The following is a 16,844-nucleotide window of genomic DNA, read 5'->3' as shown; positions in this document are numbered from 1 at the left end:
ACACACACACACACACACACACACACACACAACAGTAGATTGTTCCAGGCTAAGATAAACACTTGCCTCACGCTCTGCTCTCCTTGCTTCACTGACTGTAGATCATAAACAATAAACAGTAATGACACTTTAACTCGGTTTCTGTTAAAGTCGAGCTGCTCTACTCCATGTTTTTATTTCTGGACTTGACTAGAGTAGCTTTGCATGAATCAAAGGTCAGAAATAATCCTTCTTTATCTAAAAGAGGGGCTTTGGTGCAGCTCCTCTAAGGCTACCCACCCTTTTCAGACAACTCGTGTTCTGATTGGCTGACGGTGGGGGCCGGTACGCAGTGAAATAAATCCCAAGTAAAAGACATGAAATCAGTCAAATGTGAAAAAACGTCCAACCAGAATCAGCTGATTTATTTAATTCAGTAACTTGAATATATTCAGTGAAGTCATGAAAAATGTTTTGTATGAATATTTTCATTAACACGTGCAGGAGATTCATTTTTCAGGGCGGAGCTTGTATTTGTGTTATTCTGTCCACAACCTGCATGAAAATACCCCAATAAAACAACACAGGCTAGTTTGTGAACTCAGGTCTGAACGTCTCAAGCTGAGGACTTGAACTGTCGCTGAGCAACGTAACCCTGCTCTGTCACTGATTTTACTGATCAAAATAAGCTCCCTGTGCCGTACTGAGTAAAATCTGACTGTAGACAGAGACCATAAACTCATCAGAAAACAGTTTGAGCAGAGGAGTCGCCCCCTGCTGGACACTACAAAGGTCTTTAATATGAGCTGCAGCTCCTTTGGGACCAGTAACAGCTGAAGAAGCAGCAGTTCAGCTCTGGAGTGGAGCTCCTCTGCATCCCTGCGTCACACCTGCGGTCATGACCTCATGGCCGTAGGTGAGGGCTGGAACTTCTCAGTACACACACACCCACCCACCTCTCCATCTCACACACCACCTTCCCATCGCTCCTACTCCCAGGGCAGAAATCCCACCCAAAGGGAGGAACTGGCTGGTTTACAGAAGTCTGCCATAAGCCCGCCTCCTCGGGGGACTTCTGTTACTTCCAGCCTTCTTTTTTACTGACAAACTGTTTTACGTATTCAGCACTTAATGTTTTTTCTAGCATCACCTCACCCTCACTGTCCTCTTCCTGCAGACCTCGTTCTTACAGAACGGCATCCTCCAGGTGTTTGGACACAGACACCGTCTGCAGGTGGGACTGGAGACCTGGGTGAAGTCCCATAACTGACACTGTTCATGTTTATTCCTGCTGTTCTTTCTCTGTTGTAGTTGATGAAAATGTAATCTGTGTGTGTCTGTGTGTGTGTAGCTGGGCTCTCCTCAGTCTGTGCTTCCAGGGGACCTCCAGCGTTGCCTGTCCTACTCTCTAATCAGCAGACTGTCCCCCAGCTGGAACAAAGTCGGTCTCTTCCTCGTCTCAGGTGCGAAGACGCTGTGTGACACGTGTGGAACAACTTGATTTGTTCTGGTTTAATTTGGGCGAGTGCAGTCTTGTTTGACTCTGACTGAATGAACTGTCCCACATCAGGTTCATTTTCCAGGTTGCACCAACATGGTGTAGTTCTGGTTCTGGCCCCTTCTGATTTGATCCATTTCAGTCACAGTGTTCACTTATCACTCGTCATGAAAGCGAGATAATCTTGGCGTGATTATCGGTGTTGACACGACACCTCCCAATGCAAACAGGCTCAGGTCTCCTGCAGAGCCGGGAGAACGAGCCGTTATTTGTACAACCTGGTCTCAATGCAAAGTCAACAAAAGCATTTGTGAGCAGCTCCGTGGGGACGGCCTGCCCTCACCTTCTTTCACCCACATCAGAATACTCCAAAGCTGCGTCTCTGATAACCTTCTAGAGTCACATCTCCTGACTCTGCTGCTCCAGCTGTGCTGCAGGAGCGCGAGGGCCTCGAAGTGCTCACAAACGAACATCTTCATGTTGTAAAGGAGCAGATTTTTCATTTATTCACCCTCGTTAAAGAGAAGCTTGAGCAGCTGTCAGGATCAGTACTACAGACTGACTGCAGCTTTCTTCACAGCAAAGTCCAGCCTGTATTCGCTGCTGTCACTCAGCACGTTTGCAGCCCCAGGCTGAAGTGACACAAACGTTCACCTTCCACGAGTCTGAATAAAACAAACAGTTTGAAGTCAGAGAGAAATGATGGAGCGCACAGATCTGACTGAAGCAAAAGCAGCATGTTGTAACAGCTGCTGAATAACACGTGTTAGTCTTTGCTCATCACCACCTGAGACTGAACCGTACTGCTGTGGTTCAACTCATCAAATATCTGCCATGTGTTAGTGTGATACAGGCGAGCAAAGTGTGATCCTTTTGTTTCCTGTCAAACTGCAGCTCGCACACATGACCGCGTCAGAGTCTGTGCAGTGACGAGCTCTGTCCCCTCTGTTTGTTTCCAGGAAAAGACTTCCTGACTGAGAGCGGGAGGCTCAACGCTGTCAGTAAGTTTCACCCTTTACCTCCTCCCAGTGACCTGCACACACAGTGACACATTACACATTACTCTGTGTGTGTGTGTGTGTGTGTGTGTGTGTGTTAGGCGTGGAGCTGAGTGTCACTGAGGCCCACATGTGTTTCAGCATTGAGGCCAGCGCTGTCCGACTGCCCCTGACCACCGTAAGACAACAAGAACACCTTTATGTAAATGTCGTGAGTAACATGGCGAGCTGAACAGACCGAGGTTTGCTGCCTCTGTGGCTTTTATAAAAACCACTGAACGTTTTAACTTGACCCTCACTGCTGCGATTTAAACTCACACTTCAACTTAGTTTGAGTTAAAGTTTATCAAAGAAGAACAAAATGCTCGGGTCAAGTCTTCCTTCACAGAAGTGCTGTTAAGGAGGAAAAATGAGACTGAAGCAGGATGTTTGTGTTTCAGCTGGGGGACTTCGACCTGCCCCCGCTGGTGCTCCAGAGGTTACGCAGTGACCGTGACTTCGTCGTCGACCTGGCCTCCACCGCAGGAGCCGTGTGGTGTCACGTCCTGCCCAGGTACGACGACTCCACCTGCTGGACAAACTCGGGCAGCACCGAACAGCCGCTGCTCATCACTGTAAAGATTTGAAATGTGACCCAGTGTGACCTCATTAAACTCCTGCTCTTCACAGATAGTATCACAGAACCGCGCACAGACTTTTATATCATCGTTTTTGGGTCAAAACCAGAGGGTAAGGGAACATTTGTGAAGACATCCTTCATGTCGTCAGAGAGGTCGTCACGCTGGTGAGCGTCTCCACGTCCTCAGCTCGTACCTCCTCGCCTCCATCAGCTAATGAGATGCTTTCACACCGTCCAACCGACAGTCTCGCCTGTTTGCAGATCGCTGGTTCTGGAGGCCTTTAGAGCTGTCTTGGTGACGTTAGTGTCAGCTTCTCCTGGCAGCAGAAGCTCTCAGACTGCGGGACGTTCACAGCTGGTCTGACTGACGCCGTACGATCGTTTATCTTTGCAGCAGCTTCTTCTGCCTGCACAGCAGGTTACAGCAGTTTCTGTTTACCGTAGGCGCCACGTGAACAGCTGCAGGATGCGTGTGAGATGGCCTCTGATTGGTCTCTCAGAGATTGCCACAACTTTAGAACCAGCTGATGAATGCCGCGCCCTCATTCTGCCCGAACAGCTGAGCTGTCGGAGGATGGACCACCTCTGGGCTCTGGCAGGAGAAGGCTGAGGGTGTGAACAGAAAAAACAAATCTTTATCAGCTTGTTTAACAAACAGCAAACCTGTGAGCTGCCGGCTCGCAGCCACGTTATGTTGTGATTGTCCCGAGGTACAGATGAGCTCACAGTGAGACGCAGCTTCACTTACATGGAGCGAAATGTGAGTCACATAAACAAGAGAGTGTGTATGTGCAGCAGGTGTAGTGTGGGTGTGTGGTCACAGCAACGATGAGGTGTCCTGTTCACGGCTTTTACTTTCTGATCACACTCAGATGTAACGTGGGCGTCATTTTAAAGGCCGTGATTACCTGACTGTAGTCAGCAGATCAGTGTGTGCTGTTAGTGTCACGGTCGTTCTCTTCACCTGTGGGTGCTTTAACGTTAGTGGGTGTTATCCTGGCTGTGAGCAGCAGGTGGAGCTGCAGCTCTGTGTGATCACAGCTGGTTTGTGTCTCTGTGCTAGCATGAAGAAAGGTCAGATCATCTTCATCAGCCGCCAGCTGCCCAAGCATGGACCGTTCAGGAGCTACAGAGACCTGCAGAAGCACTGGAACCGCATGGTACACACCACACACACACACACACACACACACACACACACACACACACACGGTCTCAGCCTCTTCTTAAACCCAGGAGCTGAGTGGACAGATCTCCTGTGGAGCACGTGAGGCTGGCATGGCAACGTGACTCAGACTGAATGTGAGGTTATTCTGAGGCAGGAAGCAGAAAAGCTTTAGAAACACGGAGGGAAGTGACAGTAGTGCTGAAAGGTGCACAGACCGCTCTGCTGGAGTCAGAGTTCTGCTCACATAAAGACAACGCTCCAAAGAAATTTGGGACTTCTGAATAAATGATTGTGTTGCAGACGAGCACATTATAAATGGTCTGGCTTACTAAACCAAAGTAGATAAAGCATTAAATGACAGATATTTAGGTCCACCTTACCCCGCACATCCTCCTCATCACACCAACCCTCTGCATGTGCTCCTTTGCTCTACCCTGAAAAACAGCACAGTTCCAGTTTTTGCGGGTTTTCTGCAGTGAGTCTGAGACTGTTTGTTACAGTCCACAGTCTGAGTATGAGCTCTCCAACCTTTAACTTCATACTGGGAATATTTACAGGGTTCATAAAGGTGGGTCCAAGTTCTTTTTGATGATGTTTCTCAGCAGTGTTTGAGCCATCACAGTACCTACTGCTTTTTAAATAAAGTTAAAACCCAACTAAATCAGCTTTACTACGACACTGCAAGTGTCCCAGTCTAAATGCAAACGCAGGTTTTTGTTCCTTGACCAGCTCTGAGCAACAGTATCAGTACGATGGGATATATCACAGTTTGATAAACTGCAGGAGCTTCATGTCTGATGCTGAGGAGCAGACACGAAGTTTGATCTGTTTCTGTGTTTTCCAGTATGGCTACAGACTGCCTGAGCTGGCAGAGGATGAGGTGCTGTACTGCAGCGTCTACTTCAGGCTGCTGGGAGAGATACTCTTCAGGTATCCTCAGAGCCGCTTTAAACCACATCTAAATCAGTGTTGTTACAGTGTTTGTCAGATGGCAGGTAGAGATGAACAGTACGATATACTCAGAGTTACATGCAGGAGTAAAGATGAGCCTCGTGTTTTACTACCAACATGAACAGAGCAGCAGCATGAACCACCGCTGCTCTGCAGTGAGAAGGAAAATCTCAAATCTGATAAAGTTTTCACCTCAGAGTTCCTTTCACCTCCGTCCCGAGCAGCTACCCTCTGAGCTGCATCCGCCTGCAGCCGGTGCAGCGTTGTCCTCGGGTCGACCTGCAGGGGGCGCTGGGCGGCTTCCTGTCTGACGTCAGGCACACACTGAAGACTGTGTGTGGCTTCCCTGCACATCTGAGCAGACAGCCCTGTTACCGTGCAGTCCGGCTGAGCAGCGCTGGATCTTTACAGGTACACACACACACACACACACACACACACTGTGTATACATGTGTGTTACGAGGATAATCTCACTGTGCTGCATACGCTTCGTGGCTCTGTCGTGTGGCGGTCAGCCGTGAGCTGTTCAGCTTGTAGGTGCAGCACTTTCTGGCCCTGCTGCATCCACACTGACGTCAGTAATAACATTTGTAAGCTACATCTGGTCACCTGCTTTTCAGTGGAAATATCACAACTCAGTGCATGTAGGCACTGGCTGTAGCACAAACCAACCATGAGCATGGCGTGGTTGGTGGGCTCCTCGGAGGGTTTGACTCCTGCTGGGATTTTCCTGTGAACCATGTCTGGGGTTTACAGAGGATGGTATGAAAATGAGGAACTATCCAGTGAGCTCTGGTTCTCTGGGAGAAATCAGAGGTCACATTAGAATGGCAGCAGTAACTCAAGTAACTAGTCATTACAACCGAAGTATACAGGAGAGCATCTGGAGAAATCCAGATGTAGAGATGGCACGATGCCACTTTTTTATGTCCGATACCGATATCATACATTTGGATATCTGCTGATACCGATATGAATCCGATATAGTGTTTTTAACCAATAAAACTGTTTTTAAATATCTTGCTGCTATTCTGTTAAACCTGTATGTAAAATACACTGCTCCCAAAATATTTATAATAATACTGATCAATCTAATAAACTTAAACCTGCACCATCCTCCCTATTCTGCTAGTTTAAAGAGCACTTAGCAGAAATATTAAACAACCAAACTAATGGGGTTGCAAACTCCCAGCAAAATAATAAAGGGAACCCCCCCCCCCCAGCCCCCACCTCGTGATGCTTAATCGACATAATCAACTTTAATTTAATGCACATGTAAAAAAAAAGCACAGAAATAAATTATTTTTCCACAATAATTAAATAGATTCAACATCTTTCTTCTACAGAACTGCACAGATGGAAAAAGTACTACAGCTTACTAGGGTATATTAGACTTAACAGTTACTATATACAGTAATGGACTTCTATTCATTTTACATCAGATTCAGATAATTATTTATTAAAAGCTCGACATTTTAAATGAGAGTAAGAAAGAAAAGTATGTCTTTGTGCCCCCTTTTCCCTGTTCATGCCCTATCGGCCCCCCTGGCTAAACTTTGCTAGATCCGCCCCTGCACAGTTACTAGCTGTCAGCTGTAGAAAAAGATCCTGGTGTAGAAAGTAACATTAAATACATTCTAACAACAGCTGATCAAGCTTAAACGTGCTGCTGTTGTTCAGCCACTGGTTTCCTCTTTCTGGTGCAAAGTGGGCCAAAAACAAAGAAGAGAAAAGCCGATCAGCTGATCACTGATCAGTTTCATGGTTGAAGTAGCAGCAGGAGAGGGAGAGAGATTAGTTGTTAAGCTTAACGCAGGAATGCTTTACAAGCATTCAGAGGTGAACTTACACACTTGCTTCACTTCTCTCTGGGATAACGTTCTCGGAGATGAAATGCCGGGTTGGTAGCGAGGCTCCAAATGCTCCACCAGACCGCCGACAGGTCTCGCACGCCACAGCCGCTCTATCATGTGACGCATACTTCTCAGACGTGCTACGGTTCTGAGCTGAGTTACGCCATGTCACAAGTTTTGTGAGGTGCTTTTGTAATATTTAATGGATCGGATTACATTTTTTATTTCTCTCCGATATCCGATCCAGTGATTTAGGTCAGTATGGGACCGACACGTAATATCGGATCGGTCCATCTCTAGTGTAAACCCCATGAACGCATGGACTCATCCTGCCTTTATCAGCAGTTCATCCTCCTGATGGTGTGCGGGATACGTTTTGGGCACACTTTGGGACCCTTGGTACCATCTGAGCATCATTTAAACCCCACAGCTAACCTGAGTGTTGCTGCTCATCATGTGAACCATCTTGTGATGCTTCTTCCATCAGGATAATGCTCCATGTGTCAGAGCTCAGAGCATCTCAAACGTGAACCTGAGTTCACTGCCCTCAGACGGTCTCCACCGATCTCAGTCCTGTCACAGCTCCGGGATGTGATGGAATGGGACATTCTCATGGATGCGGGCGGTAAATCTGCACCAACATGATGCTGTCGAGTCAGCGTGGACCAAAAGCTCTGAGGAACGTTTCCAGCTCCTTGTTAAATCTGAGCCACGAGGACTTAAAGCAGCTCGGACAGCCTGGTGTTCCAAACAGAGTATACCTCACAGATCTTTCTTTCATGGCCTGGTGTGCAGGTGTGAGTGTTGGTGTGGGCAAAGCAGTGATTTCTGAGCGTTCCCACCTCGTAAACTCTCCACAGGCAGTTTTATGAGCGCTGAGGTGTGGCGCTGAGGAGAAAGAGGAGGAGAACAGCGTCTCTCCGGATCCTGCGAATAAATTTTCATGATACAGATGTCAGAGAGAAGGAGAAAGAAAAGTCCAGAGGTCTCATTTAATATAAGAAATGTGCTTTCACTCAGCAGCCATAGAAAGGTTCGTCTTTGTGTCCCTGAACAAAGAAATGATGTATTTTCTTTGCAGAGGAAGAAGATAACTCGACCTGTTAACCACCGTTCCAAGGCCTTGTTGTAATGAAGCAGTTAGAAAGTGTTTCATCATCTTTTTAAAAGACTTTCTTTAAATAAAAATCAACATTTTTTAATCCTCCCCGAAAAACCTTTCATGCACAGGAGTACAACAGGTAGCATATCTGCCTTTAAGCTTGAATAAATGTGTTTTCTGCACAGCTCTTTCCTTTCACACAAGTCAATAGATGAAGGGATAAAGTGCAATAAAGCAGGTGGGATTAAAGTTATTTCTCATTTTGTCCTGCAGATGATTCTTATTCACAGGCTGCAGCTGTGCGAGCGATCGATTCAGCGCTCACAGGGTGAACTGAAATATTTATGCTGCTCCTTATTTCCATGTATAAGACCACTGATCCTATCTGTGGGCTGAGCCGAGGCCGAAACTGACGCTCAAAAGGATCGTTTATTCACCTTTAGAAAGGTTTCTCCTGACCAGCACCCACCCATCCCTCCATCCATTTAACCATCCACCCATCCCTCCATCCATTTAACCATCCACCCATCCATCCATCCATCCATCCACCCATCCCTCCATCCATCCATCCATCCATCCATCCATCCATCCATCCACCATCCCTCCATCCATCCACCCATCCACCCATCCATCCACCCATCCCTCCATCCATCCATCCATCCATCCATCCCTCCATCCACCCATCCCTCCATCCATCCCTCCATCCATCCATCCCTCCATCCACCCACCCATCCCTCCATCCATCCATCCATCCACCCATCCCTCCATCCATCCATCCATCCATCCCTCCATCCACCCATCCCTCCATCCATCCCTCCATCCATCCATCCTCCATCCATCCACCCATCCCTCCATCCACCCATCCATCCATCCCTCCATCCACCCATCCCTCCATCCATCCCTCCATCCATCCATCCACCCATCCCTCCATCCATCCATCCATCCACCCATCCCTCCATCCCTCCATCCATCCATCCCTCCATCCATCCATCCATCCATCCCTCCATCCATCCATCCATCCCTCCATCCATCCATCCCTCCATCCATCCATCCCTCCATCCATCCCTCCATCCATTTAACCATACATGCATCCATCTCATCCCCAGGTGGTTCCGGGTTGGTTCATCGGGGTGTGACTGTTAGATTGAAAGCTGGTATGAGTGACTGAGAATGAGATCTTCATCTCTGCTGCTTGAGAACTTTGAAATTTCATATTTGAGAACAGGATGGAGGTTTGGGTGTGACTTCATCAGGGGTGTTAAGATGTTAAATCTGCAGCAACACTTACTATGAAGAACCATTTTTGTAATTGGATCATTTCTGTCATTATCAACCTAATTCGATATTTCAAACATTAACACATTTCCCAGTCCAACATTTTGATCATTCCACTTCACTGAGGTCTCCTCTTCTTCCTCAGATGTTGAATGGTTTGGAAATCAACCTGACCACCTCCTGCTCCATCAGGCCGGTCCTCACCCAGCTTCCTCCACCCCCTCCTCCACCCCAGCCTCTGCAGCCTTCAGCCTGGACCCCTCTGTCCCAGCAGGAAGGAGCTCAGGAGCTTCTGGAGAAAGGACGTGGCTTCAGCGGGAGACTGACACAAAGTCAGGGGTGTGGAGGCAGAGACTGGCCTCCGTCTTCCTCCATCTCCTCCTCACATGCTGCTTTTTCCTCTTCTGACTCCTCAGATCAAGAATCACAACCTTCCTGCTCCTCCTCTTCTTCCTCTTTTCTCCTGCACTTCCAGCCAGCCTCATCCCTCAGCTCCTCCTCCTCCACCTCCTGCTCTTCTCTCCCAGTCTTCCAGCCTGCTTCCTCCTTCAGCTCTTCCCACTCCTCCTCCTCAACTCCCTTGTCTGAAGCGGCGTTGAACCCTTCTCCCAAACTTGTTCCAGTCTTCAAGCGTCCATCGCACCGCGTCACCATTTCCCTGCTGCGTCCCCAAAATCAGAAGCAGCTGGGTGGAGCTGTGGAAGGGTCAGCGAGGGTGACGGTGCCTTCCTTTAGGGAGGAGATTCCCGCCACTGCTCCTCGCCTTTCTTCTTTATCAGCTGCTCCCCCCCCAGTTCTTCCTTTGCCCATCATCCCTCACTTCAGCCGCAGCACTGCGGCTGCTCACCCGCCTCCGGCTCACATCAAGCGCGTCTCCAGCCTCAGTCCTGTAACAAAGTTTAAACCGAGGATTATCATCCCTCCAAAGCCGGAGATCAAGACCGGCTCCAAAACCACCCTGAAGGTCAGCTCTGAAAGTGACGCTGTCACTGGCTGCAGAGATGAAACACAGACGTCCTCTGAAACCTCAAACAATGAAACCTCCAAACGCAGCGCAAAGGTGAGTCTTCCTGAATAAACACCACTTTTTTAAAGAGCCTACAGAAGATGAATTTCAAGTAGAGTTTGAGTAATTCTGCTGATTGGCTCACAGACAAACAGCACTGAACCTCTCGCCTTTCAGAGGATCCCAACAAAAAAGCCACAAACACCTGTGTGATGCGTGACCTTTAGGCCCCACCCCTCCACTGAACTCTCAGGTGTTTCCTCACGCACCTGTTGCTGTGCTTCTTTGATGTTTCAGAGAGTTTCTTTTGACCTAAAGACGAAGAAATCCAGAGCCGCAGTTGGAGACGTGGACGTGGAGAATATGGTCAAAACCAATCAGGTCAGAAGATGAACTTCCTGTTTCCTCATTTCCATTTCTCTGTTTTTACTTTCTCCTTCTTTTCTGACCTTCTCACCAGTGCACACATGAGCTGAAACATGAGAACAAACCCTCACATGTGACCAGTTAACAACAAGCTGGATACAAACGTTTCTTGTTATTGGGGAAGTGTGAAGCACAAATGACAGTTAGTGTAGAGCGTCTTCTTCTTAGTGGTGTCTGATTTGTTGGGGCTGTGTGGAGGAGGCTTCACAGTCTTAAAGCTGTGATCAGACCAGCACAGAAACTAAAGCCGGAGCAGATTTTACACACGACAACAATCGGTTTGGGTCGGAGTGGACTCTATATTTACAACAGCTTTAGCATTTACCTACTTGCTGTTCTCTACCAGACTCCATTCAGAAAAACACAAATTTTACCTCACATAAACATGGGTGGTGTCTACCTACCTCTACTTGTTTAACACAAACCAGTTAACTAGTTTAGCTACTTTCCCCATCATAACAGCTTATGGTTCAAAGTTTGCATTGTCAGGGGGCGTGTCTTCGCTGATTGACAGCTGGATGGTGAGATAGGTGGACCTGTGAACTGTGCTAATGCTAGTTTTACCTGCTGTGAGGTTAATGTGCCCACAGACGTGTGAGCTCCAGTTTTGGACCTCCCTCCGTGTGTTTTAAAGCTGGAGCTGCTTCTCCGGTCTGTCTGCCGTACATCGGCGTGTTGGGCTGGTAAGTTTGCCGTCTAACTGACCTCGCAGCCTCCGTCTGTGCTGTTTATGAAGCTGCAGAGCGAGGAAGAGGAGGCTGACGAATTTCCACTTGTACTGTATGTACAGCTTCAGCTTCCTCATAAACATCCTTGAGGAGGACCGTGCACATTACTGTGATGTATTAAAGTACGTTGGCGTGATGAATAGCAAACACGGCATCCTGCACTGTCTGCCTCAGTTTCCTCAGCAACGCTGCTTCACGGGAGGGCGAGGACTGTTAAAGTGATGAATGGGCAGGAGGAGGTGGGAGCCCGGAGGGCGCCGAGCACATTAATAACAACATTCATCAGTTTTACAGCCCCAACCTGCAAGTTTTCAGGAACAATACGCCGCTTACATTTTCACTCTTATTTACACACTGCCAGCACATTGTTCACAAAAACAGCTCCGTTACACCAGCACGGGGGCATTTTCACACATTTGAACCTGTTTTCAGTCTGGACTCAGTTTAAAATCCAGTCCAGACGCTTCAGTGATCAATGTTTCATAGTATCTGAAGCTATTTCAGCCTTTGCACACGGTCACACTGTTAGATTAGATCATCAATCTGATCTGTGCTCTTTCCTTGGGGAGTGAGAGGGTTTTATTGGTGTTCAGACCTGCTGTGACACACACAGTTTCAGATGTGTTGATCTTAAGGACAGAGCTGCACATCAGTGCCCTCTTCCCTCCATCTAACTGTTGTGAGTTTGAACGTTTCTGGGGATGAACGTGTGATGATGAGGTGATGAAGAGGCAGTGAGTTGTTGAATGAAACGCACAATTTTTGAGGTTTTGTGGGTTTTCTTCCATGTTTGTAGTCCTTGCTGTTTTCTGCTTCACTTCTTTACAAAGCAAAATCCAAACATTGGCATAAAAAAGGATCACGCCAGCTCAGTAGAAGCACAATAGAATCCTCATGGTTTTATTCATGTGGAAACATAAACGTTTGCTCAAACAGTAACTGCTCCGAGATCTTTGTAAGACTGAAACAGTCTGACGTGAGCTCGTGTGCATGAGAAAATCACTGATCATATATTCTGATGTTTAACTGAAGATTTAACAAAATCATCAACGACTGACAGCAACCATGGCAACCTGCTAGTGACCAAAGCAATCACCACGAAGGTTCAGCACTCGACCCTCTCCCAGCTGTTCCTCGCACCCTGTGGTTGCCAAATGGTTTTAAACCATTAAAATGGGAATAGATCTACTCTGTGTGCAGGCTGACTAGCCCACTAAATGACATCATTAGTGTTCTGATAATCGTTACTGTGTCACTGGTCGGTGTCAGACTTACTAATCAAATTTTAGTTGATGCCCAATGCTGGTAAATTACTGTCCTAAATGTTATGCAGCCATCTGCCACCAGGTGGCGCATCATAGCTGAGAAACACCCTAGAGTCTCAGCCTGATCTTAACAGTGTTAGGAGGAGGTTGTGGATACAAGTGGCTGAAATGGGCTTTTTCTGGAAGGTGGATGGTCTCTGCCGTAGGGATAGGGTGAGGTCCAGAGTGCAGCTACTCCACATCGATACGACGCGGCTGAGGCCGTCGCCTCCTGGGTCGGGGTAGCCTGTGCTACCAGGGGGAGGGCCTGTTGTAGACCTGGCACACAGAGATTACCGGCTTCACTGCTGAGAAGCAGAAATGAATAACTGGATGATTTCTTGTTTTGTAATTTTAGAATTGAATTTTCAAACAGCGTGCGTCGTTCATAGCACACGGCACAATACGCCACTTTGCAGTCGCAGTTTGTTGGTTAGTTTGTCAGAGATGACCTTATTAGTGACACGTGTGTGACCTCAGACAGATCCAGGAGTGTCTGAGAGGTGCAGCGAGCACCTGGACACCTCTGGCACTGGAGGAGACAGGAAATAAGGAAAACTGGTGAGTTGGCTGACGGGAACGTGACGGCACATCTGTCTTCATTACCGCTCGTTTTCCTTCCTTCCCCTCCTCTCATCGCTCTTCATCTTCACCCGTCACTCCTCGTTCTGTCGCTCGCCCCTCGTCGTGTCTCTCGCCTCGTTCACCTCTTCCTTCTTTCTGTCTGCAGTTGTCCAAGCTGAACTCTGCGACTCTGCTGCTGTGGCTGAAAGCTCGAGGCGTGAACGTCAACGCCAAACACAGGAAGGAGGAGCTGATGATGAAGGTCATGAGCTGCCTGGCTGAGGCCTGAAGCACACACTGACTCACCCCTCGCTGCATTTACTTAATAGAGTTACTTTGGAGTATTAACGCTGCGCTAAGCTTTCCTTTTAAGAATTTGATGTAAAATCTTATCAGCCGGGACAGATGAGAGCGTCTCATCCTCGCTAATTGAGATGCTGAACATTTGCCAACGTTAGATTTTGGTGTCAGATGAAGTCACAGCGGGTCCAGAGGAGGACCTTTGATTAAATGAAAGCACTGTTGGAAGCTTTCTCTTCCATGTGACGCCTTCACTCGTGTTCACTTTGCTTTATTGTTCAGATTATTAACTGTAAAACTGTTCATTCACTGTGTGGAAGGTCCTCAGTGTTCCTACAGCAGCTGCTTCAGAGTCTTTTACCTGTGAGCCTCTAAAGATCCACAGGGAGGTTTTACAAGCTGTTCACAAAGGTCATGTCTTCACAGAAAGCACCAGCGTTCGGCAGCAGGTGTGTTTGTTCTGGAGCTGCTCACCACTGTTCACGACTGCACTGTAATCATTCTTATTGAAGGTTTGAGAATAAAAACGAATTATTAACGAGAGTGCATGTTTGTTTTTTACCTTTGTCTTTTAAAGGTTTGTAGCTGTTTGCAGCACACACACACACACAGATGTGCTCGTCCTTGTGTGAGTTAAGATGTTGGGGCTTTTCTCTCATCATGTATGAAGGCCGTCAGATTCGTTGTGGTGAGCTGGGTCTCGTTCTGACTGCAGAGTAAAGAATATGCAGCGTTTGTTTGTGTGTCAGCATTTTACACAACATCACAACTTTCTGCACAACAAAACAGGCGTCGTTCACGTGCACATCTGTCCAGCAGAGAAACATCTGTGCTGTTCTGCACCGTTTGAAACCACATCAACATGATGGGGGCTGAAAAACAACCTGCTGGGAAAAATAATGCAGTTCCTCTGACGCCCACCAGAGGCTCCAGCAGGGAGTCAGTCCACATAGACGGCCTTGTTAATAACAGACCGTTTAAGTCTGCGCTGCGGCTTTGGACATTTTATCTTTGCACCAACCTGCGTGTGTGTGTGTGTGTGTGTGTGTGTGTGTGTGTGTGTGTGTGTGTGTGTGTGTGTGTGTGTGTGATGCTCTCATACAGTCCAAACTAGCAGGCATGACCTCATCCAGATGTGATCATAAAAAGGTTGTAATGGCCTGAAGCTGAAGTTGTTTTTGCTGCATCCATCTCTTATATACAGTCCATACTGACAACATCGTGAGTGAGCAAAGTGCAGAGATCTGAGTGTTTGTGTGTGTTAATGACCATCACTGAGCCTGAGGCTTCACAGCAGAGCGTTCACTCGTTCCTCAGGTCTGTGCAGCGTGTAAAACAGTGAAAAATGGTTTCAGTGCAGAATGAATCAAGAACTATGATGAAGGCAGACTCCTGCAGGCGGACATGATGTGTTCGTGCTTACATGTATACTTTATAAATCCCTGGGAACAACTTAAACTAATCTCTGTCCTCCAGTTACAAACACACGGAGCTCGGAGGACGGCTGATGATGATTGAGGGGAAATATTTGCGCAGTGTAAACATCTTAAAGCTCCAAGTAATGAGGCAGACATGGAATCTGCTCCAAACTGTAATAATAAAACACAGCAGCATTCGTTATTGGAGGAGATCTGTGTGTGTTTGTGTTTTGGATATCAGCTTCCAAATGTGCAGTGAAAGTAAGGTTTTCAAAATAAACCTCCGTCTGCCAGAGCTGCCAGAGCGGTGGGTTGGACTGTTTGTGGGAACGTCCTAAAGCACGCCTGCAGGCGGGGCGCTCCTACCTACACAGACCCGATCCATGTGTCCCGGGGCTCACCGTATACAAATATTGCCGTCTAATGTATAAATGCCAACACACTGCAAGCCATCGTGATTACTGAGGAGTGTGACTCGTCTGCAGTGGAGGACTCTATTCTGCTTATTTTCCTATACAGAAGCAAGGTCGTTGAGCCTGTGTGTCATTTGGTGGTTCAGTTGTCGTCCTGTAAACTGATTTCAGCTTTAGCTGGTTTATCACCGTTAATCACAGCCTGACAGATCGCTTGTAATTGCCAACCTGAGCTCATTCAGTTGCACTGATAGCAGACCGTCTCCATGCTTTATTGTTATCTCGATGCACTGCAGTCACAGATCTGGTCTGTGTCTTAGTAGAAAGCTCATTGCTCAGAGGTCGAGAAGTTTTAGCTGTGCCGTGACCTCTGACCTCGTTTCCTGCTGTGGCTGCAGGGTGAGTTCGTCACATGGTTGATAGATGTTTCCTGTAAAAGTGTTTGTCTGTCGTTGCGTCAGCAGACACCTGTTTGTGTATCGTGTGAAAAAGCCCACGTCCAGCTCAACCCTGAGCTTCCCCACATTTCTGTGCCTGCTGTTTCCCACAATGCATTCTGATACTCTCCCCACCAGGAAACTGTATCCTGAGCAATGGCACATTTGGGACGAGGTGGAATTCCATTATTTTAGACACGCTGTGAGTGTGTGTCCAGTCAGATTCCCCGGAGGTGAAATCACTGCTGTCAGGCGTTCCATCATTTTTCACTCTGTTCAGCCTCTGCTCGATCCCCCGAGTCAGACCTGACCTGCGAAAGGATCCAGCACACACACACACTCACACTCACACACACACTCACACTCACACACGCACACACACACACTCACACTCACACACACACACACACTCACACACACACTCACACACGCACTTCGTTTTTATATCTTTGTGAGGACATCTCATTGACATAATGCTTAACCCTTACCATCTAAAGTGAATGCCTAACTCTCAGTCGATCCCTAACCGTAACCTAACTGTCACCCTGACACTAAAACCACATTTTGAGTCTCAAAAATGCCTTCAAACTTGTGGGGACGGGATTTCGTCCCCATAAGGCTGTTGGGCCCCACAAGCACAGTAAACCTCCAATTTTTGGTCCCCACAAAGATATGAATACACACACACACACACACACACACACACACGCTCTGTGTGTTTACATATCAGCTGACAGTTTGAAGCAGAGTGTGACAGAAACCTCTCCAGCTTTAAGAGCCTCTTGAGTCTGAGAGACTAAACTA

At 47.5% G+C, this 16,844-nt stretch overlaps 1 protein-coding gene across 1 annotated transcript; it reads left to right on the top strand.

The window, feature by feature from the left end:
• Nucleotides 1-885: 885 nt before the first annotated feature.
• Nucleotides 886-14,742, top strand: LOC120738311 (uncharacterized protein C18orf63-like). Its single transcript, XM_040039498.1, has 12 exons — nt 886-915; nt 1,124-1,231; nt 1,331-1,442; nt 2,437-2,478; nt 2,577-2,653; nt 2,916-3,028; nt 4,158-4,254; nt 5,107-5,192; nt 5,438-5,624; nt 9,590-10,504; nt 10,748-10,831; nt 13,639-14,742. The coding sequence occupies exons 1-12, from the start codon at nt 886-888 to the stop codon at nt 13,759-13,761; spliced, it is 1,974 nt and encodes a 657-aa protein (XP_039895432.1). The 3' UTR covers nt 13,762-14,742.
• Nucleotides 14,743-16,844: the final 2,102 nt, after the last annotated feature.

This window comes from Simochromis diagramma, unplaced genomic scaffold (assembly GCF_900408965.1).
Source record: "Simochromis diagramma unplaced genomic scaffold, fSimDia1.1 OVJJ01000567.1, whole genome shotgun sequence".
Lineage (NCBI taxonomy): Eukaryota > Metazoa > Chordata > Actinopteri > Cichliformes > Cichlidae > Simochromis > Simochromis diagramma.
The sequence above is the reverse complement of the archived record's forward strand: the minus strand, read 5'-3'. Positions and strand labels throughout refer to the sequence as shown.